At 46.4% G+C, this 22,581-nt stretch overlaps 1 protein-coding gene across 4 annotated transcripts in view; it reads right to left on the bottom strand.

The window, feature by feature from the left end:
* LMBRD2 (LMBR1 domain containing 2) overlaps positions 1–22,581 on the bottom strand; it is a 36,196-nt gene that overhangs the window by 7,811 nt on the left and 5,804 nt on the right. For 2 of the 4 annotated variants that reach the window (XR_010792787.1, XM_066602431.1), the window contains exons 2-18: positions 22,328–22,431; positions 19,991–20,209; positions 18,484–18,614; positions 16,296–16,406; positions 15,319–15,486; positions 13,993–14,203; positions 13,841–13,915; positions 13,087–13,200; positions 10,566–10,749; positions 9,919–10,100; positions 8,560–8,693; positions 6,329–6,434; positions 6,143–6,240; positions 4,733–4,836; positions 4,064–4,110; positions 3,470–3,575; positions 347–473 (exon numbers count right to left, since the gene is read on the bottom strand). Coding sequence is in view for 3 of the 4 variants with exons in the window: in XM_066602431.1 (XP_066458528.1) it covers positions 347–473; positions 3,470–3,575; positions 4,064–4,110; positions 4,733–4,836; positions 6,143–6,240; positions 6,329–6,434; positions 8,560–8,693; positions 9,919–10,100; positions 10,566–10,749; positions 13,087–13,200; positions 13,841–13,915; positions 13,993–14,203; positions 15,319–15,486; positions 16,296–16,406; positions 18,484–18,614; positions 19,991–20,164 (2,072 nt within the window). In the remaining variant the exon portion in view is untranslated. The remainder of the gene's footprint in view (positions 1–346; positions 474–3,469; positions 3,576–4,063; positions 4,111–4,732; positions 4,837–6,142; positions 6,241–6,328; positions 6,435–8,559; positions 8,694–9,918; positions 10,101–10,565; positions 10,750–13,086; positions 13,201–13,840; positions 13,916–13,992; positions 14,204–15,318; positions 15,487–16,295; positions 16,407–18,483; positions 18,615–19,990; positions 20,210–22,327; positions 22,432–22,581) is intronic. The other 2 variants (XM_066602433.1, XM_066602432.1) reach the window with 2 other exon arrangements.

The following is a 22,581-nucleotide window of genomic DNA, read 5'->3' as shown; positions in this document are numbered from 1 at the left end:
ACAAAATTGCATATTTTTCAATAAACTTTATTTTAATTGCTCAGTTTCCAACATCTCTGCTTGCTGTCATTACTCCCAGTGAATAATAATCCGCCTTGGTCATGTGATGGACAGATGCGCGGCTCGTTACAGTACAGTTATCAGCTGTGTGTCCATTACATGACCAGGAGGGCTTATTATCCATTGTAAGTAAACAGTGATGCTGATTATGAAATGACAGCAAGCAGAGATCTTGAAAATGCTGAGGAATATAAATGTAATATGAAAGTATATTTTATATAATGAATAATCTGTGCTGAGTAAAACTAGCACAGTCCTCTAACCTGTTCTAATACTTCAGTCTTACCTTCCAGACTCTGAATCCAGCGGATCGTCTGTGAAGGTTTCTGCATTAAAGTCCAGGGGTTCTGCGTCCTGCAGCAGCTCTATCCGGTCCCGCTCTGTCCGGTTATTTGACCGTGTGTACTTCGATGCTGAAAGGTATAAATGTTGCATAATGTGATATAATAGAAGGAAATATATAAAAGCCAGTGGAAGGGAAAAGTGAAAGGGTGCCATTTACAACCAGTTGGATTCCAGCTCCCATTTCTCAGATAGTCCCTGGAATCTGACATATAATGCTTTGGGCAGCTGCTCCTCATTGTGCAGCTACGTATAGAGACTTTGCAGCTACATTTATGGTCATGCAAGGAGCCAGCAGCTCAGGACACAAATGGTGAACTACAGAAGATAGCAATCAAACTCAATACAAGTATGTGCACAAGTACTTAAAGCAAACCTGATGGCCTGGAGAAACAAAGATGGCCACACCAGCTTCTCTGACTGCCTGATGCACAGTATGGCACCATTAGTGTAAGACACTACATGCGGCTTTGATTGACCACTGCTGCCCACATGAGCCGTGCTGACTAGTCAGAGCAGCATGTAGAGTCTAAGACTACTGATACATACTATGTACAGTGTGCATCAGGTAGTCAGAGAAACCGTTCGGACATTCTTGTTTCTCCAGGCACGAAGGGTCCCCTGGAAGGTAATCTGTTGGCTTGAACATGGTGTCCAAATTGCCATCATGATGTTATAGAGCAGGAGGAGCCGAGCAGATTGATATATAAGTTTATGGGGAAAGATGCAGTATAACTTGTATTTTATTGATTTATATCTCTGCTCATTCTGAGCTGAAGAGTCCAGTGGGCGGAGCCATCAGTGATTGTATGTACAGTCATACACAGCTGTCAATCACTAATAGCCCCACCCACTGGACTGTTCAGCTCAGAATTAGCAGAAATATAAATGAATAAAAGAAATACCGAATCTCTCCCCATAAAGCTCTGTACCAAACTGCTCGGCTCCTCCTGCTCTATAACATCAGCATGTCTGAGCTCACAGACGCCCTTTAACCTTCTTGAAGTTTTGACCTTAAAGTACCAAAGAATTTTTTCTGCTTTTGCCTCTCGCTATCCAGGATGTCATAACTTAGGTTTTCATGGTGATGTACGTTTAATCCTGCCTGGTGACGGGTTTCTCCTATGTCTGTCCGTACAGTGGGGGGGGGGGGGGGGGGTTTGTATTTCAGCTGTTATGGGCACATTGGCAGAGTCATCATGATCCATGCACCAGAATACAAATATTTGGGGAACACTTAGGCATCGTAGTATAACCCCAAGTCCCTTCCCCTTCAGGGATATCAATCTGTCCAGTTAGGAATCCATTTCACCTTCTTTAGTGTAAATGAAACTGACAACAAGAGTGCCGGGGAGGAACAGCAAGACAACCCTTTAAATGGGCTGGAGAAAAGTCCTCTCCTTCCTGACCGCTTCCCTCTCTAGTTCTGTGTCACTACTGAGGTGCTACCTGCAGCCCCATCGGGTTGGACAGGTAGTCCTGCTCCTCTATACATGCCGGAGCAAGAATGTTTGCTGTGTCACCCAGCAGCTACCAGAACACGGGCCGTTACCTGAAGAGAGCTGGACAGAAGGAAATCAGGACTGGAGAGAAGGAAATCAGGACTGGAGAGAAGGAAATCAGGACTGGAGAGAAGGAAATCAGGACTGGAGAGAAGGAAATCAGGACTGGAGAGAAGGAAATCAGGACTGGAGAGAAGGAAATCAGGACTGGAGAGAAGGAAATCAGGACTGGAGAGAAGGAAATCAGGACTGGAGAGAAGGAAATCAGGACTGGAGAGAAGGAAATCAGGACTGGAGAGAAGGAAATCAGGACTGGAGAGAAGGAAATCAGGACTGGAGAGAAGGAAATCAGGACTGGAGAGAAGGAAATCAGGACTGGAGAGAAGGAAATCAGGACTGGACAGAAGGAAATCAGGACTGGAGAGAAGGAAATCAGGACTGGAGAGAAGGAAATCAGGACTGGAGAGAAGGAAATCAGGACTGGAGAGAAGGAAATCAGGACTGGAGAGAAGGAAATCAGGACTGGACAGAAGGAAATCAGGACGAGTGCTGCCAGAGGCTGCAAAATGACCTCCAGCGGCTACTGACCAGACTGTCCTACCCAGACTCCATGAGGATGGCCTGAGGACCACCCGTCGTCCTATAGTGGGACCTCTGCTCACAGTCCAGCACCAGGCAGCTTGATTGGCATTTGTCAATTCTGGGTGATCTGGAAATCAGCCCCAAGGCCCCTCTCACACAGCCGCTTCTTTTCAGTGTTTAACGCTAGCGCTGTGATAGAAGCACAAACGCTGTCAGAGGCGCCCATTGTTTTTAATGGAGCCTCTTAGACACGCGCTCGATCACAAAACTTTCCAGCACCGCAATTTTCAAGCGCCATTTGCTTTATTTTGTGCGTTAAGCGCTGCCTCTGAAAGTGAAAACGCAGCAGAGCGTTGGGATTTATATGGCGGCGCTCTGCCATGCTGATGTATAAGAGAGCGCTAAGGGTGAATGAAGATAGCGGGATCGAATTCCGACTGCCTGTCCGACATCTTTGCTCTGCAGATGTGCCGGCTGGCGCACAGCCGCACATGCGCAGAGGTGGCGCGTCAGCGATGATGCGTCAGTGCGACCCTCTGCGAGGCTCACGCTGAGTTAGGACATGCTGTGATTTTGTTTCCGTACGAGTTTTCCAAGATCAAAAAAAAATAAAATAAAATCACAGCTGCCTGCATAGGATTGCATAAATCAATGCAATCCTATGGCAGTGTGCCACGGTGGAAATTCTGCGTGAAATCTTGCTGCTGACTTTCCGCCTGTGTGCATTCAGCCTAAGGTAGTGGATGACTTTGGTTTCCATTTACTGTTGATGTTATTTTGCTCTCAATGAATTACACAATTTATTTCATTTATATCCGATGCGCGATGTAAATATTTATTTTGCGCGGTGTAGCACGGTGAGGAGGTCTGAGGATTCTATTACAGCAAATGGCTCTAGTAGCTTTTCATAGGTAAACTGCGCTGAAATAGACGTAAGCACACAGTAAGCAGAGCTCCACTTAGATGAGTACAGCGACACTCACATCGGCTGGTGGTCATTTCTGTGTACGTCGGCTCCTTCGGTTCAGAGTTGACGTTCCTGTTTCGGCTGGTATCTTCCCTGTTAGTGGCGTAACGCTCCTTCCACTCCTGCAATGGCAGATCAAAAAGACGTATAAAGTTGTTGTTTGCGGGGGATGGGGGGGGGGGGTATGCACAGACGCATCACAAGTGTAAAAAACGGCTCGCAGTATGTCCAGAAGGCAAATTCCACCGCAGATTTCAGCGTTGAATCAGTATGTAAAACGGTGGCAGAAAAACGGAGTCATCCTGCTGCGGTCTGAGCCGTGGCTCCACAAGCAGATTTAATCCCGTCCATGGGCAAAATCTGTGTGCAGAATTTCCATAGGATTTCTGTGCAAATCTGCGTAAAAGCAGTATATCCAGATGAAGCGAGTCCAGAAAATCTGCGGCGTGAAATACCATATCAAATGTTGCATTCGTCATGAACTTATGGTGCTTCTGGAAATGCTGCGGCTGATCATTGGGGGTCCCAGCAGCCGGACATCCTGTGATCCCCTAATTGTGGTCATTAACATATTACAGAGAGAATGTCTATAAATGACCCTTCATCTCACCCTTCTGCGCGTTTCTCCATCCTCGTGCCTTTGACGTTTTCTTTTCTCTAGAATAAGAGGCTACAGGTTATTTTCTGCTGGTCATTTCTTACATCGGACGGTCCTGCAGGCGGCCTTAGACATCAAATAGGTATTCGCTAACGGTTGGTAATGCGACATGATATGGAGGTCTATCTAGCTTTAAGAGAGACCTCTGCCACCAATAACTTCAAAGTAAACATTAGTACATTGGACAGAAAAAAATCCAACATGGCTACACAGCATGCTCAGGGTAGCTCCTATTACATACTTATAGGCAGTCAGACGGAGCATGGCAGTGCTGCTTCTCCAAACCCAAGCAGGCCTGTGCGTCAGGGATGGGGATTCTATCAGATGCCACGAGATTGGCAAGAATGTTCCCTGACACATTAAATAGATGCACAGCTTATCGTTCTCTATCACAGGGTGGTGGCATGCTGCAGCAGCAACAATGGTAGTCACAAATGGCAAGATGATTGAAAAAAATCTTGTCACCATTTAAAATTGTGATGGCATTGGCGACTCTGGTCGCCATCTAGAACCCTGAAAACACTCAAGCTTTCTTTAAAAAAAATAATCATATATTTATTAAATAATGTTCCTTTTAATAGCAGAACATTTGTTATATAAATGGTTATTTCGGGCACTTACCTCTCCTGATTAACTCCTTTCCCTCATCGGTCAGGTCAGACGTCATGTCGTTGTCCCCCATAAACTGCTGAAATCCAAGCAAATTCAAGCAGCGCGTCCCCAAACTGCAAGAGAATATAGTGATAAAGAAGTGTCTGGGCTGCAGAGAAGCATAGCCCATAGCTCAGATTCACAGTTGCCTTAAGAGGGGTTGTCCAGAATTTAAAAAAAATAAAAATAAAAATCAATCATGTCTGCTTTTTTTCTTATCACAGCGCCACCCTTGGCTATAGGGTTGTATCTGGTATTACAGCTCAGCTCCATTGACGTGAATGGGAGCTGAGCTGCAATACCAGGCAACTCATGGAGACAAGGGTGGTGCTGTGTTTGGATTAAAGCTGCCATGCCTTCTAACCCTGGCCAACCCCTTAAAGTATGAACTGGTGGCGTCTATCTGCATACTTACAAGATTTAGACCGCTAAAGTCGGGACATTCAAGCCCCGCACACAGAAACGCCTCCTAATGCCTGAGAACAGCTACAAAACAACCATTTGCATAAAGCCGGACGCCTTTGTGGTTCAGAGGCAACGTGTTCTAAAAATTGGGACTTTACGCAAGAATGTACCTGAAATGACATATGACTAAAATGCTGCGCTGAGGAGGAAAAACGCAACCGATCCAGTTCAGGTCCAGTGATGATGGCGCCTCCACTTCTGGCCCAGATCACTATGTTATGGGCCTCTTGTTGTTGGTTACGTAATCGAGGGGGCTGGCCTACTTGCTCATTTCAGTAACTAAGCCAGCCCCCTTGTCCATCAAGGATGATGCAGAAAAGGAGCTTAGTTATTGAAATGAGCAAGTAGGCCAGCCGCCTCAATGACATAACGGACAACGAGAGGTCCCAATCACATGTTCTGTTGTCGTAGCTAGGCAAGTGGTAGAAGGGTCGGTGTTGTTGGACCCGAACTGGACTGGGTTAGTTCTTCCATTCTTGAATAACCCCTTTAAAATATACTTCTGCGCTTGTCGTTCTAATGTGGAGTGTGACGATGAAGGAGACTGGGAAGACGATGAAGGAGACTGGGAAGACGATGAAGGAGACTGGGAAGACGATGAAGGAGACTGGGAAGACGATGAAGGAGACTGGGAAGACGATGAAGGAGACTGGGAAGACGATGAAGGAGACTGGAAAGACGATGAAGGAGACTGGAAAGACGATGAAGGAGACTGGAAAGACGATGAAGGAGACTGGAAAGACGATGAAGGAGACTGGAAAGACGATGAAGGAGACTGGAAAGACGATGAAGGAGACTGGGAAGACGATGAAGGAGACTAGGAAGACATAGCCGGAGAAACGGACTGAATTGGAATTCTTTCCTTGAGCACCAGGGCTGCCCGCGATCTCGTAAGACACCCCATGTCTATCTTACCTAAAGTACGTGGCGATACAAAGGATAACAACCAGCATGGGGTAATATATGTAAAACCCATCAGCGATCAGCGGCAGCACTTTTAAAGATCCCATAATCTGTAGGTGAGAAAAAAAAAAAGAGCATGAAAAACATTCCTAACAGCGTTTTCCTTGGACTGCGATTAAAACAAGGCCCTGTACTTACAGATGTGTAGGCCGTTTGCTCCGTATTTTGGTGAGAAATTGAGCCATCCATGTGAGTCAGACCCAAGAAATTCAGACATAAAGGAGGAGTCAACCGACAAAACAACCTGAAGCAAAAGGGTTAATAAATTAGGTTATACCAGTAAGCACATGGGTAATTTACACATAAAATCGTGCGACTTACTGAGAAGTCACAAAGACAGTAAAATGAAGTGGGGGTAGCCAAAATTACAAATCACTACTTCACAGTGTTAACCCTCAAGCAACCAGCCATATGTCTTTATAGCAGAGGCAGGAACCTCTATTCTAGAGCACTGGGTTTGTATGGTGCAGTAGAATCCGTGCTGCTATACTAAAGGTGCTACACTGTTTAATAATGCAAACCCTGGTCATCTAACACTTTGATTGCTGCCTGATCCCAGGAACATGATAAGAGGCAAGAGGACCTCTGTACGTTCAGCCCTGAGGGCCTACAGGCTGTCTGTGCTCCAAGCCCAAATCACAGTGACACGCAGGGTTACATATTAACAGACATAAGTATTCGGATGTAGATGTAAAGCAGTAATCCCTTAAAGCGGTTGCTCTATGATATATGCTTATCCCCTATCCACAGGATAGGGAATAACTTTCAGCAGTCAGACAAGAGAATGGGGTTCACAAATGTCCCAAATAAATGGAGCAGAGGTCCTGCATGTGTACGGCTGCTCCACTCACGTCAGTGGGACTGCTGGAGATAACCAAGTACTTGAACTCCATGATCTCCGGCAGTCCAAGAGATGAATGGAGAGGTACAGCATACGTGCAACTGCTGCTCCTTTCATGCGGGGACCTTCAGGAACGCTGTTCTCAAGATTGGTGGGAGTTACAGCTGTTGGATCCTCACCGATCATAAAGTTACCCCTTATGGTGTGGATATGTGATAACTGTCTACCGTAGCACAACTTCTGTAAAGTCAGATGTGGTCATTATAGAGACTCCGTTAGCTGCTTTGAACACTGTAAGCTAAGCTTATGGGTTCAAAGTAGCTGACCCGCTGAGTCCAGGGATTTAAGTTATATACTTACCTTCCCTCGCTGTCAGCGCTCACTTCATTGAGGCACACGCTAAGTAGTCCTTCCATTCTATGCAAACAATGGGAGGACTGCTTAGTGTACGCCTATGTACATAGTGCGATCAAAGCACTAAGCGGCAGGTTTGAGCGCTGACAACGGGGGAACGGCAAGAAAGGCAAGTATAAAACTTACGTGGCTGCTGTCAGTGGGTCAGCTACTTTGAGCCCATAAATTTAGCTTACAGCGCTCCAAGTAGCTGACAGATTCCCTTTAAGGATTTAAAGTGTCCCTATAATTTCCCAGCCTAACCTGACATGAGGTGCGGAGACATGCAGAGTGCGGTTGGCTAGTCCAGTACCACTCCTAGAGAGTTGCGCACACAGACCCTATTCTAATTACCAGGGCCCTACCGGCTTTGTAAGGTTACCTTGGCAGCTGTACCTCAATGTGCATCCTGAAGTTTCTGATGCTAAGGGGGTGGGGGGGGGGGGGGGGGGTTACCACAAAACAAGTAATAGGTGGGGGTCTGACTGCTGGGAACTTGTCTAATCTCAAATACTGCGTTTCGGAGCATCCCCATCATGAATAGAGTGGTAGTCACAGATGCACATCGCTACTTATTTCATTGATGTGGGACCAACACAGACCGCTGAGTTGAGGTGCTTGACAATTTCCTTCAGTCTCACTGTAATTAATGGAGCTGTGGTGCACATGTGACTGCTGCTCCGTTAATTCTGGGTGTATCGAACCAGTTCTCAGAATGGGCGAGGCCCCAGCAGTTGGACACCCAACTATCAACAAGTTATCCCCTATTCTGTGCAGAGATTGTTATCATTCACATCAATCCCTGTGCCCCGCAGAGAGCAATGAGTCGGGAGGGGAGGGAAGTCTCTCCTTGAGAGCACCTAGAAGGTGAGTGAGGAGACTTATAAGGCCATGCATGCTCCTCTGAGCAATCTGCAAATAAGAAAGATTGAGCAATACCTCTGCAGCGCCACCTATTGGATGACAGCATTCCTTTAAATCAATGTCCAACCCTTTTGCTGCCATCCAATATGTGGCGCTGCAGAAGTATTCTTCCATCTTACTTGTTTCCATAGAGCAATAAGAGGTTACCACGAACAGAGGCCACTAGTTAATGGTGATCTTCTTCTGACCAAGAAAGGGTCCATTTACTTACATGCCGCTGAACAGGAGACTGTATGCATCCGTTTGGTGATGGGATGCAAAATAGTAATAGTTAAATACCCGGATCCTGAAGACCGTTGAATAAACACAGATACTCAAGAAGAATATGGTGAGGAAACACGCCACCTGGAAGAGAGCACACAAAGGTGATTGAAGAAAACAGCAGCTTTTCATGGCGACAACAGACCTGTGCACGACACAAGAGTCAAGAAACCAACCACAGTCCCACCATGACCTAAGAACACTTAAAGGCTTGTTTACATCTCATCTCACACTCCATTCCTGGAGTTATGCCTGGATCGCTGAAAGTGGCATACAAACACCAACCTGGATGAAGCCATTGCTCAAATGGAGACTAATAAAGTCACCACTTGAGCTGGGCCCCATTCGTTTCGGCCATTTGTACTGAGAGAATAACAGAGGTCACCAGTTTTGCAGTTACCCAGTATAACTCAGACATCCATAGGAGCTACCAGGGAATAAACAACCCCTCCTAGTCACATTAGTCATTGGCAGAGCTGATCTGGGTCTGATAAGAACCAACGACTCTTCTATGCCAGGAGGGGGCACCTGACCATCACATGCTTGCTGGGTACAATAAAGGCAGTTCGTTGAATGCTATGAAGGCAGCAAAAATTAAGAAGTTACAAACTTTTTCTGTCCTCCTCTTCCCAGGGTCTCTCAGCTGTCTCAGAGCCGGGCACCCAACATGCTTCTGCTAGGCTACAGGAACCTAGAACCCACATGGTACATTTACTATGTAGCAGGTTTAAAAGGGTTCTCTGGGACCAAGATATTGAAGACCCTTCATCAGGACAGATCATTAATATCAGATTAGTGGGGGTTCACTGCTCAGAACTGCCACCAATCAGCTGTCTGAAGTGGCCATGATGCTCGTGTGACTGCTGTGGCCACTTCATGGTATACCAGGCACAGTGCCATACATTTCATACTAGTAGACTCCCATTGATCAAGTAGGTCATCAATGTTATTCCTGGAAAACCCCTTTAAAGCTCAGGACCATGTACAGTACATTTGCAGTGCATTGTCCTAAACAAATATAACAGGCATCCCTATCATATAACGTTATACCTACATCTGCCTATGGCTGTATTCACATGGGCGAGTGGGATTTTGGTAATTAAAAAAAAGACAATTTTCCATGCTTATTTAATGCTTTTGTTATGCGATTTTCATCATTTTTTCATCTGCATTAAAGAAAATTAATGTGTGCGGTGTTTCTGAGCAGTGGGCCCCTGCCAATGATGAACGATTGATGACCAACCCCAAGGACTGATCATCAATAGCTCAACCCAAATATGCTCATTAAATTAAAAAACATACCGCTTACCTCAATATAAATATAGTTGTAGGTTCTTACAGCTTGTTGTATGAACACAGCAAAGAGAGACAGGACAGGATGTGTGCTAAAGAACGTGCACTCCGACCACACCACGACAGCAGAGAAGATCGCCAGGATGACTGCCAAGATCCGAGAACACCAGGGGCGCAGCAAACACTCCCAATACCACTCTGTGCGGGAGAAAAGACATCACATTACATAGGTACAGCATGGGCACCAAATCTCCCCTAATAGACAGGCGCACTAGAACTCCAGATTGAAGATCCTTAAAACACAACATCAAAAAGGGTTTACGAGCTTGTAGAGTCTTAAGACAGTAAAACATTACGCAGTATTGGCTACAGTAGTGACGAGTCAACCCCACCGACGTCACTGCTGCAGCCTGCAATGGGCTGCTGTGGTCGCTTGTTGAGACTACATTGCATTGATGGACTGGCGTGAACAAGGCCTGATAGTGGACCAAAGAACCGCTCTGGCAGAAGCACTGGAGGGCCACTTGTTATGGGGCTGGAAAACACCTTTAGAGCAATCCATGATATTTTTGGCGTCACCTCCTTTACAACAAGGACATATTCTAATGCTGCAGGGAAATCAGACACCCCATCACAGTGCAGCAGGCAGCACCGAGTACGTACCCACAGAGGGGGTGTAGACACGCTTGGTGATCCAGCTTTCCGGCTCTTGAGGAGGGAAGGTATGTACAAATTGTCTGGTAGCGCTGGTCTCGTTCTTTGCGACATCCTCCAGGTGAAAGGCTTGTTCTAGGAGCATCCGCCACTGGACCTGGGTGCGGTTATGTCTCTGGACGGCATAGATCACCTGTAGACAGTGAGGTAAAAGGAGGTTTAGATAAACAATTATAATAGGTGGATGTGATTGGGGTGTTTAAATATAAAGTAAAACCCTAACTTAAAGGGATACTCGCACTAATTGAGTTCACGTTAAAAAATAAAAAAGTTATTAGCTACTATGTTACATTGCTTTGGACTTGTGGACGCTGGGCGAGCTGCTAGGACAAGTGACATGACCCATTTCTCAGTTTTCTGCCTACACTTCCCAAAGCCGCTTGTATGCAATCATATGTTTTTCGCTCCCTTCTGCTCCACATCACCACCAGTCAGTCTATGTCCTGTCCCTTCTGGCAGTTGTAAACATAGTTCCCAGTAAGCATCTTAGTCAGTATCCTTTCCCCTTTGGGAAATTTACTGGGAACCATATTTACAGCTGCCAGAAGCGGAAGGAGAATATATGATACTATATTTTTGAAAAATTAAATAACTGTGGGTTTTCATGTGTATGGAGGGAAGACTGGCAAGTACTATTCACTGCTCTGAAACCCATGGTACAATTATTATTATTTAACTATCTTCTATTAATTATATGTTCAGAGGACAAACAGGGAAGGGAGACTGACTGACAGCGGTAAATATAGTGCTCAGTAAGTTCTCGGTCTGTCTCCTTCCCCCTCTGGCAACTGTAAAAATAGTACCTAGTAAGTTTCCCAGAAGAGGAAGGAGAATGATTTGGGAATTTAATAGGGACTATATTTACAGCCCCGGGGAGGAGGAAGGAGAGAGACTAGGAAACTTTCTAAAATAATTGGAGTTTCAGTTCTTTGGTATTTTCACGGTCTATGTTTGCAGTGAAGGACTAGGGAGATTATTGTTTATATCCAGAGGGTGAAAAGTATAAAAGACTCAACAGTTCTCACAACTAAAATGTTTGCTAAACATTGGACGGCACAGGGTCTAATTCCGCTGCGGGATCCCACATGTAGAATCCGACCCAGCCGTGTGCATTCGGCCATAGTGATTAGTGTCAGCAAGTTCAGGGTCTGATTGAATTTGCAAAGGCTAAAAATGCTAATTCATTCACTGCCAGCAAGCAAACAACCGCAAATGATGAGAAATCGGAACATATAGAACATTAGGAAGTTGTAGAACGCTTTACTATACACCCATTAAAGGGGTTGTCCAGGAATTTTGCTATTGATGACGTGTCCCGACTACAGGTCATCAATAGTTGATCAGTTCAGTATCCCCGCCGAGCAGCCAATTGCTGGCCCACGGTGCAAACAGCACTGACAGCAGATAGCTGTCTGTATTGTAGCAGCCCAGGCTGGTATTGCATTGAATTCAATTGAAGCTGTGGCTGTCCTACCAAACTGGGCTGCTGCGATACTGACAGCGCCATCTGCTTCCACGGTCATTCTAGGACAAAAATCACCCAAGGGGTAACGCCTGATTATGGCCCCCTGCACACGGGCGGAAATTCTGCGGCGGGATTTCCCGCAGAATTTCCGCCCCTGCCTGCCTGCATAGGATTGCATTACAATACGCAATCCTATGCAGATGGCTGCGATTAGTCCGTGTCTTGCAGAGGCCCGCACAGAAAGGTCACTGCTGGGCGCCCCGGCTCCGCTCTGTGCATGCGCCAGCTGGCACATCACAGAGCCGGAGGAGAAGAGGAGACCCGCATTGGTCACTGCAGGGGCGCGGGTCAGGTGCCGCTGTGAGATTTCTCATAGGGGATCCGACCCCGAAGTCTGCAGGCGGCCTGATTTTTAAGAAACTTTGCAGATTTATTTGTTACTATAATGTATACAAAAATCTCAAATTCTCAAACCCATCGGGTCAAGAAATACAAGGAGGTCAATTTTCTGAAGGTCACTGAGAACCATAATGTTTGATAACTCATACCTCAAACTATTGGGCGCAGGAAGATGTGCGAGGTGTCATTCTAACTTAATAATACATAGATTTAGGACATTTTTCCTAACACTGTATTTCCAATACAAGTAAAATTGGAAAAAAACATTTCAAAATTTCTCTGGGAAACTCATCCACTTCAGAGAGAGAGGGAAAAAATGTGTGTAGAAAAGTCTTGATGGTGACCAATTCTATACGAACAAGTATTTTAGTGGTATCAGCTATAACCAAATACACCTGCAAGTGCTTCATATCATGAATTGGGTGAGGAATCTGCTTTTGGACGTACAATTTGTTCAGCTGAACAACCTCTTTAAGCTTAACTGGAACATCCCTTTAAGGGATGCATTTCTACCATCAAGCATGGGAAATAGCAGTAAAATTCTAGAGTCTTTGGGAAGATTCAGTTCTTAGAAGCGGCCTGCTACTTCTACAACGTGTCCAATACCTGTTTATGAAGTTTTACGAGGGTCTTCTCACTGGGATAGTTGATGTTTTTCTCCTCAAAGTCTTCGTAGTCGTCCATGTTTCTTCCCATTTTCTCTTGGTACTCAGCAGGACACTGGTGAGATAAGGAGGAGAAACACACAACATTTCACTCACACAATGAATAAGTAATTATATTAAAGCTTGTAACTAGAGGAGCCAATTACTCTGCACCTCACCAACACCGAAAACAGGAAAAACAAGAAGTGAATCGCAAATAATCTGATTCGGCTAATTAATTCCAACAGGAGGCCAATCGGGCAAAAGATATTCCTCGCTCACGCCATTCTCTGTATACTCCCCACACTGTTACACGAGCAAACCCCACGCTGTCGGCAGTGATATCCCGGCCCGGCTAGTCTAGCATTGATGACCCGGCCTCGTTGGAAGTCACTCAGATCGCTGGATGTTCCCATCTAATGTGGATTCACACTGAAACTTGTCATGTGACTTCAGGCCGCGCTCCGGGGTCACGGGGAGAATTTCCCTACATGGAAGCGCCAATCCTGAGAGGGCTGAGGGGTCTAATAAAGGGGTCACTCAGTGTAGACTTCTATGTACACTGCTCTTTGGTGCAACTTTGTATAGTAACGCCCCCCGCTGGTTATACAGTGCCCATTTATTATCAGTTCATAAGTAGTAACAAATGCCCTCGCCTACATCATAACCCCCCGCTTAGAACGGACAGATCCGATAGAGAGTCATCTTTCCGTTACCTTTCTTAAAATGGTGTCCACGCATTTGCGCAGGGGGTGGTTGTACTTAATACATTCGTTCACTTTCCGAACTTCCTGCATGAAAGAAATAATGAATGTAAGACTGCCAGGGTAACATCTACTGTACGGCCGTGAGAACACGAGCTCCTCACCTCCATGGCATCCTCAAGGTTCTCCTCAGCATCTGCTTTTTCCGTCATGAGTTTGGCTGCCTTGAAGTAGGTCTTCATCAGCAGGTAGCCCTTCTTTGCCCCATTCCAGTGGGAACGTGGGATCTCTACCAGGCCGTACCCCAGCAGCAACACGAGGAGGAAAAGACCCCAAGTGTTGGCTGCCGCTATTCCTATGGTCTGCAGCTGGTACCTAAGAAACAAGAAGAAAATTTGCGTAAGATTAGCTGCTCCTAAAGCGCCGTCTTTACAGATAAATCATCTTCCATTGCATTTAGTGGCAAGTTAAAGAGCAGCCATCACCTCTCCAGACCGTTCTAGTAAATACTTGTATTCCCCATGATATAACCATTCTGTAGCATCGTTTCTTATAGATCTGCATTGGGCTATCCCAGTGACTGACAGCCGGCTCCTGCGGCGGGATAGCGCGAGGTCAGTCATGATCTCGTGCTATCCCGATGACGTACCGGTACGTCATTTTGCGCGAAGTACCAGCCTGCCATGACATACCCTTAAGTCATAGGGTGGGAAGGGGTTAATAATCTATTTTCCAAATAAGTCATCAATTTCCAAATTGGAAGGGGGATGTCGCTGCCTGGCACCCCCCACCGATCAGCTGCTTGAAGAGGCTGCAGCGCTTGGGCCTCTTCATTACACCTAAGGCACAATGCTGTACATGTCATAGCAGCTATGCCACTTGAACAGGGCCGAGCTGCTGTAAAGCCATGCGAGGAGTGAATGCGACATCACCTGAGTGCTGCGGCTTCTTCAAGCAGCTGATTGGCAGAAGCATCCAGGTAGCGGATTACCACCGATCAGGTAGGTCATCAATATCCCAGTCCCAGAAAACCTTTTAAACGCGCCAGAGGTTTTTTGGGGCGTTTGCCGCACCGCGTTCTATAAGTCATATGTTTTATTTTTAAGTCTACACGTTTTTGCTGGACAAGTTATAGACTTTTTAGAATTTATTTTAGGGTACCAACAAGTTCAGGTCTAATTTATATGGATTTTAAAGAACAGCAATACACCGGATAGAATCATGCCTTTTGTTAATTATCAAAATAAGAAAACTTTATTGTCCATGTAATTACATTTTCTGGGATACCCAATATGTGCATGTATATTTTTTTGAATTAAAAAAAATGGATCTTTGTATTTTCTTGTGATTCCATTTTATTTTATTTGATTGGAGGGGCTTAAAAATTAGCAGTGGCCTTAATGGGTTAAATAATATCCCTGTGTTCATGCAAACCGTGAAATAGAACATGTGCATTAGTAAAGATGAAGTCATAGACACCGGCTCCTTACCATTCAAGGTGAAGATTCGGGTTGACAGCAACGTAGATTAAAAGGGCGCCGAAGATCAGCAAGTACGTGCCGTAATAAATGGCGTTCTCAATCAGGGCAGTTTTAATTTTTCCGGTGATAGAAAAGCCCCCGGAACGAGCATAAGACTGCATGAAAGGCAACAGGATCCTGCAAAACAGAGATGTACGACATTAGACTACACAGCAGATAACTAGATAGGAGTTCATTAAAGCCTGCTACTGCTCCAACTAACATCGACGCCAACTACTGGATAGACCATAATTCTCCAATTGTCGGGGGTCTCAGCAGGTAACGGGTGATACAGGCTCCTGCATTACTGCGGCGGTGCAGTTCTTGACTGTGCACCGAGTCGGGTGCAGGGTCGTGCAGAGAAACTTCTATAGAGTCCAAGGCTGCTCCATTTTTCTAAACACTCCTTCAGTCCATAAATATGCTGAGAGGAGAGGTCCGGCGACTGGGGTCACACCATATCTGTTGTTCCGATGTTCAGGTAAGGGCCCTTTTATATGGCTGAGAATCAGCCTGTGATGTCGATCAGCACTCGTTTACCGATATTCACATAAGGCAGAGGATAGCTGGGGTGGGAAGGGTTAATACAATGGTTTGTTCCCCTCCAGCCATCCCTGATCAGCTCTGCGTCTCCTTGTTTACACACAGAGATGTGAGGTCGACCAGCGAGCATTTTTATGCTGAAGTGAGATGGTGATTGAATGAAGTGGTCACGTGGCCCTTTTGTCAGGGACGTCATCGCTACCCCCCGGCACCTAATATGCTAATATTTTACTACTACTACAGGCTGAGCAAGGCTTTACAGAATACGGTGTTCCCCGATAGCTCCTTTAGCTATCATAATGTGTAAATGTCAAGTTAGCATTTACTACATCTGTACCTCTAATGGAAGCCTAAGATGAGATGTGACCAGAGCCCAAGAACAAGCCAACCTTTTTGATACTCACCAAGTAAGAAACTGGGATGTCCAATAGACCACACGCCAAAAGATGGGCATGATGCCCCTGGGGATGTAGCTCCATGGCTTGTAGCATTCTTGTGGTGAACCACTCTCAACGCTGCCAATAAACAAAGCAGATATCAATACACTGGCCTACAAGACATATGTGGACACGCGATATACACGTGCGTATAATGTACAATGCAAAAAGAAGTGATCGGACTAAAGCGGCCAGAACCTCCGCTGTTCTTCTCGTCAGCCCAGTGGGTAAATTTCTATGTGAAGAAAAAAGGTCGGCTTCACCGTCTAAAATCTTCTTGATTTGAGGGAAGAGACATCGTATATGCAGCTCCTTGTGTTTGTTTATATAAGGTCTCTTCCCTGCAATAAAGAAGATTTTAGATGTTGAAGCCGACCTTTTTGCGCAGTTTATATATTGCTGACGGTTTTCTTCTGGTCTGGGCTCCATCTACCATCATCGCCTGGCTGTGGAGTCCCCGCTATAGAGGCTGAGCTCTATTTTTTCTTAGCTCACACTTGAATTTCTATGCAGCCGTCCTCCATTATATTGGTTTCTGGGAAATAAATTGCTAATCAAAAAGGATCACCACAGGGCTGCTCTGCTGTCCTAGAAGCCTCAGTCTTAATAGCTGGCTAGTAATGCAGAGATACGCGGAGCGGTACTGGTGTATCTTGACGCCACCGGAAGCTAGGGGTTTGACAGGGCTTGGATGCAGGAACGCCCCTGTCACACCCCTAGCTCCCGATAGGCGTACTTTAGTAAGGTCCTAGCAGCACTGTGTGTAGAGAGTTTTTCCTGCCCTGGAGGGTTACGTTTAAAGGATTATTGTCCTTACCCCAACCCTCCAGGGCAGGCAAAAATGTTTACACATGATGCAGCAATATGTCGCAGCCGTCCCCCTTCCATCTGCCCTGCGCCACCTGCGTCCCCCTTCCATCTGCCCTGCGCCACCTGCGTCCCCCTTCCATCTGCCCTGCGCCACCTGCGTCCCCCTTCCATCTGCCCTGCGCCACCTGCGTCCCCCTTCCATCTGCCCTGCGCCACCTGCGTCCCCCTTCCATCTGCCCTGCGCCACCTGCGTCCCCCTTCCATCTGCCCTGCGCCACCTGCGTCCCCCTTCCATCTGCCCTGCGCCACCTGCGTCCCCCTTCCATCTGCCCTGCGCCACCTGCGTCCCCCTTCCATCTGCCCTGCGCCACCTGCGTCCCCCTTCCATCTGCCCTGCGCCACCTGCGTCCCCCTTCCATCTGCCCTCCGCAAGCTGCTCTCTCCGGACAGAAGGGACACAGACAGCGGGGAACAGTGGCCGTCAGATCGCGCCACTGGGCTCACCATACACTGCATGTCCTGCCACTCGGGATAGAAGGGAGCAGAGGGTAAGCGCCGGTAAACACACTCTCGCAGGTAACGTGAGCCCGCCTAGAGAGGCTGCCACCCTCATAGCAGCAGCGGGGAAAGGGCCAAGGAACACACTGCTGGAGGTGACATCTGGGGCCGCCCGGGGAGCCTGTGACACTAACAGCAGCAGTGGGGAAAGGCCGGCCAACAGAGTGCAGCAGCATGAATTAAACAAAACCCACGGGGAGCCTGGGACTGTGGAAGCTGCTTCAGCAAAATTACATCTGGGGCCGCCCGGATAGCCTGCCTGACTGCCAGCAGCAGCGTGGGGAAGAACTCTTGGCCGGCAGCTGGGACAGGAGGATGATACTGGCCTTCCAGGACCTGCAGGGGAGCCTTGTCGTCAGCTAATCAAGTACAGAAGATGTCACCAGGCTGTTAGTGTTGTCTCCAGCACTACTTCCTGGTGGCATCAAGATACACCAGTACCACGGGGAGCGGGGGCTACATCACTGTATACCTTTGCCATTGAGGATTCTTGGATAGCCGTGTGACAACCTTTGCTGACGCTAGCCATACTGGTTGTCACGTGGGTTTTGAAAATGACGTAAGGGCTGAATACAAGAACTTTTTATCAAACTTGTAGAATGAAATGAGATCCGATATTTAGTAGTTCTTGTGTAAACTTGGGGGGAGATATCCTATAGCAAAGGTTATGTTTGTATTATGGGATTAGCTGAGCAAAGTTCCCCACAAGAAAGACCACAACAACAATAAATATGAATCCAGCTGTAATGCAGAAGTATTTCCATTACTGGGAATGTATTACAAATACCTTAAAGGGTTAGGAGCCACATCAGCTGAGGAGGTGTTGGTAACGGCAGCTTTCGTGGTTGTAGAAAACTGGCTCACGTTGATGGTGGCGGGGGTGACCGCACTCCTCGCGATGCATCGATTGTAGATCGTCTGAAAGAGGGACCAACAGAAAAACATTAACTTATCATTTTTTCACACCGTTAGTTGTCTGAACTCCTGAAGACTGCTTTCTGTCTACACGGGCCGATGAGCAGGAACGAACCTTTGACCGAATATTCGTTAACCCAATCATTGCTCTGGGTGAAGACGACCGGTGATCAGCTCATTTTTGAGTAATGGCATCTTTCATGCAGCACCAAAAAAAATTAAAATCCCCATCCGCAGCACCTCTCCCCATGTAAACGGGGAATTTGCTTCCAACGCCGATGAAAGTGTATGAGGGACAAACGATCGTATTAACGGTCGTTTATCCTCCACACAGTCCAAATTGGACTGTGTGAAAGCCCTTTAAACAAGTGCCATTCCCATCAATTGGCGCCCGTCATGAGGCTTAAAACTGACCCATAACAGGACTCCAGAAATGCCAAGTGTTACAGATCTTGGGGGGCTGTGCATGCTCAGGGACATACTCTCAGCCCGTGGATGTCATAAAGAACATCGAGTGTACACAGTTCTCTGTGCAGCGCACCAGCTTTTCCTGGTTTACTTGAATAAAGCTTAATTAGTCTATAAATTTTTCTAATATACTTTGTGTTTCAAGATCTCTGCTTGCTGTCAGTAAATGAAAACACTTGTTTACTTTCATAAAAAGTAAATCTGTACATAGCTAGTCCTGCTCTCAACTGAAAAACAGATACAATATTATCCAGTCTACACAATGCTCTGTGTGCTAAACAGCCCGGACATCCGACTGATACATTGTACATAGCTAGTCCTGCTCTCAGCTGAGAAGTAGATACAATTGTATCCAGTGTAGACAATGCTCTGTGAGCTAAACAGCCCGGACCCCAGACTGATACATTGTACATAGCTAGTCCTGCTCTCAGCTGAGAAGTGGATACAATTGTATCCAGTGTAGACAATGCTCTGTGAGCTAAACAGCCCTGACTCCAGACTAATACATTGTACATAGCTAGTCCTGCCCTCAGCTGAGAAGTGGATACAATTGTATCCAATGTAGACAATGCTCTGTGAGCTAAACAGCCCGGACTCCAGACTGATACATTGTACATAGCTAGTCCTGCTCTCAGCTGAGAAGTGGATACAATTGTATCCAGTGTAGACAATACTCTGAGCTAAACACAGCAGCTGCACAAATATCTCTGCTAGTTTGCTACAATGTATCAGTCTGGAGTCTGGGCTGTTTAGCTCACAGAGCATTGTCTACACTGGATACAATTGTATCCACTTCTCAGCTGAGAGCAGGACTAGCTTTGTGCAGGAAGCAAAAAGTGTCAGTGTTAGGTGATATTTCTGGGCTCCATCATGCACCTCAGTTACACTGCCTGGCAGAATGTCTCACTTACCGTACTAACATCCAGTGGTATGCAAAATACAATCAGGAAACACAGGCACCAGGCCAGCAGTGTGGCCACCAACACGAGTCGGTGTTGTTTCTTGAAGTCTCCAAATCGGTGAAGGAGGAAAAGGGCGAGAAAGAAAACAAAGACGATCTCTATTCCAAGGGCAGCGCCGCTCATTGTGACAGACCACTTGAGACCGAGGGATGTCGTCCAGAGTCAGTCCTGCAGGAGAAGAAGAGGTCACTATGTCATCTACACCCCCCTCAGAAACAGTCAGATCAGTATACATAACTCCCAGTCCGAGAAATCACAAATGGTAGATTAAGCAGAACAGGACCAGTGCCCGATGCCCCAGGATGTTGCATGGTTGCAACAGCAATAAATACCAGCCAGCATGCAGCAGCATGTTTCCACGCCAGATGTCGGGTTGGTTGGAAGGGAGATTACAACTGGAGGTGCACTTTTACACGGTCCGATTACTGGACACTAATGGTCGCTTGCCCAATTGGGCCATATAAGAGCGTATTCACAAGGGCGACTGTCACGTCCGTATTGTGTGTTTGCAACTGACTGCAAAAGAACGGTTCACTGACTTATTTCATTTGAGGGGGCGACGCAGAAATGCATTTTGTCTTGCTCTTTTCTTTTACACAGACCAGCAATACTCAATATAAAAAGATCCTGGAGGGAGGGCAATCACAGACATAGACAAGACAATGTAGACAGTGACCCGGGACTAAGTAATGGACATGGGGCGGAGCGGTGGGAGTGGTTAGTACAGTTAGAACAGTTAATAGGGATACGCTTAAAATAAAAAATAACCAAAACCTTCTAAACTGCATGGTGACTAATAGTAGAAGTCTGACGAATAAGGTGGATGAACTAGAAGTAATAATGACTGAGGAAAACTACAACATAGTAGGAATAACTGAGACCTGGTTGGATGAAAGCTGTGACTGGGTGGTGAACTTACAGGGTTACAGTCTGTTCAGAAGGGATTGTAAAAATCGGAAAGGGGAACGGGTTTGTCTTAGCTATGTAAAGTCCCGTTTAAGGACTTCTTCACAAGGGTCATTTTGCGTGCATTTTTTGCGCGCAGAAACGCAGACAATAGAACCCATTAATTTCAATGAGGTCCCGATTTATTCCTCTCAGTACACGGGGGTGGGTTCTCGCAAATCCAAAACAGGATTTTGTCTGTGGGTGTTACTCGTTACAATACTCTATACACGATTGTGAAATACCCTCCTGAGACGGCAGGGACTTCACATCCAGGAAACCTGTGACACTGCAAGTGACCCACCCAATATATATAATCATACGGTACACCCGGCTATTAATAACCAGAACAACTAGTGAGGAAAGAACAAAAATACATGCAGTATCCACCCGGCGGATGTGAAAGACGAGTTGCATCATTTATTATCCGGCAGCTACTCAGCAGATCACGACCGTCCTCACCGCTTACTCTGTACAAAAGCCATCAGACACGGTCCACCCCATCAGAACCGAATGTCTATGAGGTACGGTCCTTTTACAAGGGTGCAGATGTCCGACAGGCCGTACCAGTGATTATAGCTGCTGTGCTTTTACACAGGAGGACCATCACACAGTGAATGGAGGTGGAGGGGGCCGGAGATCGTTCTGCTCGCCTCTATTCACAGTAAACAGGCAGTTGTTCATAGATGAACGACTGCCTGTTCACAGGGGCCGATCAGTCTTTCAGATTTTAGGCATGCATCAACTGAACGATGACAACTTCACGTTCATCATTCAGTCGGTGCTTTTACAGTGAATGACAATCGTTCGGATTTTCACTGATCGGAGGATTTTGAACGATTCGTCGGCCCTTAGTCAGACCCCTTCGGGTAGCCACACGCTGAAGGGCAGAGAGTAATGAAGCGCATACTGAATTGCCCTGAGCCCGTTCGATATACGGACATCTGACATCCTCCACCAGTCTAGTTGTAGCCCAAAGATTTGAGTCGGGCGCACATTTTGACTTTCAGTCTCCTGCTTCAGTGTTTTTAGATCTTTTTAGCTAGACTCACGCGGGTGAGAGCGATAGCGTGCCGAAAAACCCGATATCACGCTTGCCAACATGCGATTTTCACGGCGATGCTCGTGTGAACAAACCAATTCAAAAGAATAGGTTTCATATTTGTGCGGTCGTGTCAGTAAGCCCTCAGTCGGATGTCTCTACGGTTACTGAAGTACAGTTATAAGCATTTCATTGCTTTTTTAACGTTTCTTGACAAATGCATCAAGTTTTGGGCAAAGACTCGATATTTACAGTGTTGACCCTTATTTTTCAAGTAAAGTAATTAGAAAGCTTCTCACCAATTCACCTGGAATCAGGATTGTCTCCTACCTTCAAGATACAATCCGGGGAAGTGCCAGCTCTAGCGCCATCAACAGTCCAAGTAGAGAAAAATACTCCGGCTCTGTAAGAAAACCCAAATCTTCATTAGATCCAATAAAAGCAAAATCGTAGGAAAACAGGCCTCCCCACAACGCGGTCACACCAACACGTTCAGACTGTGACGTTCTTAGTCGGGTATACAGAACGCGGGGCCGACGTCCAATAAGGAAAC

This window comes from Eleutherodactylus coqui, chromosome 5, assembly GCF_035609145.1.
Source record: "Eleutherodactylus coqui strain aEleCoq1 chromosome 5, aEleCoq1.hap1, whole genome shotgun sequence".
NCBI lineage: Eukaryota > Metazoa > Chordata > Amphibia > Anura > Eleutherodactylidae > Eleutherodactylus > Eleutherodactylus coqui.
Note: the sequence above shows the minus strand (reverse complement) of the source record. Positions and strands in the feature narration are given on the sequence as shown.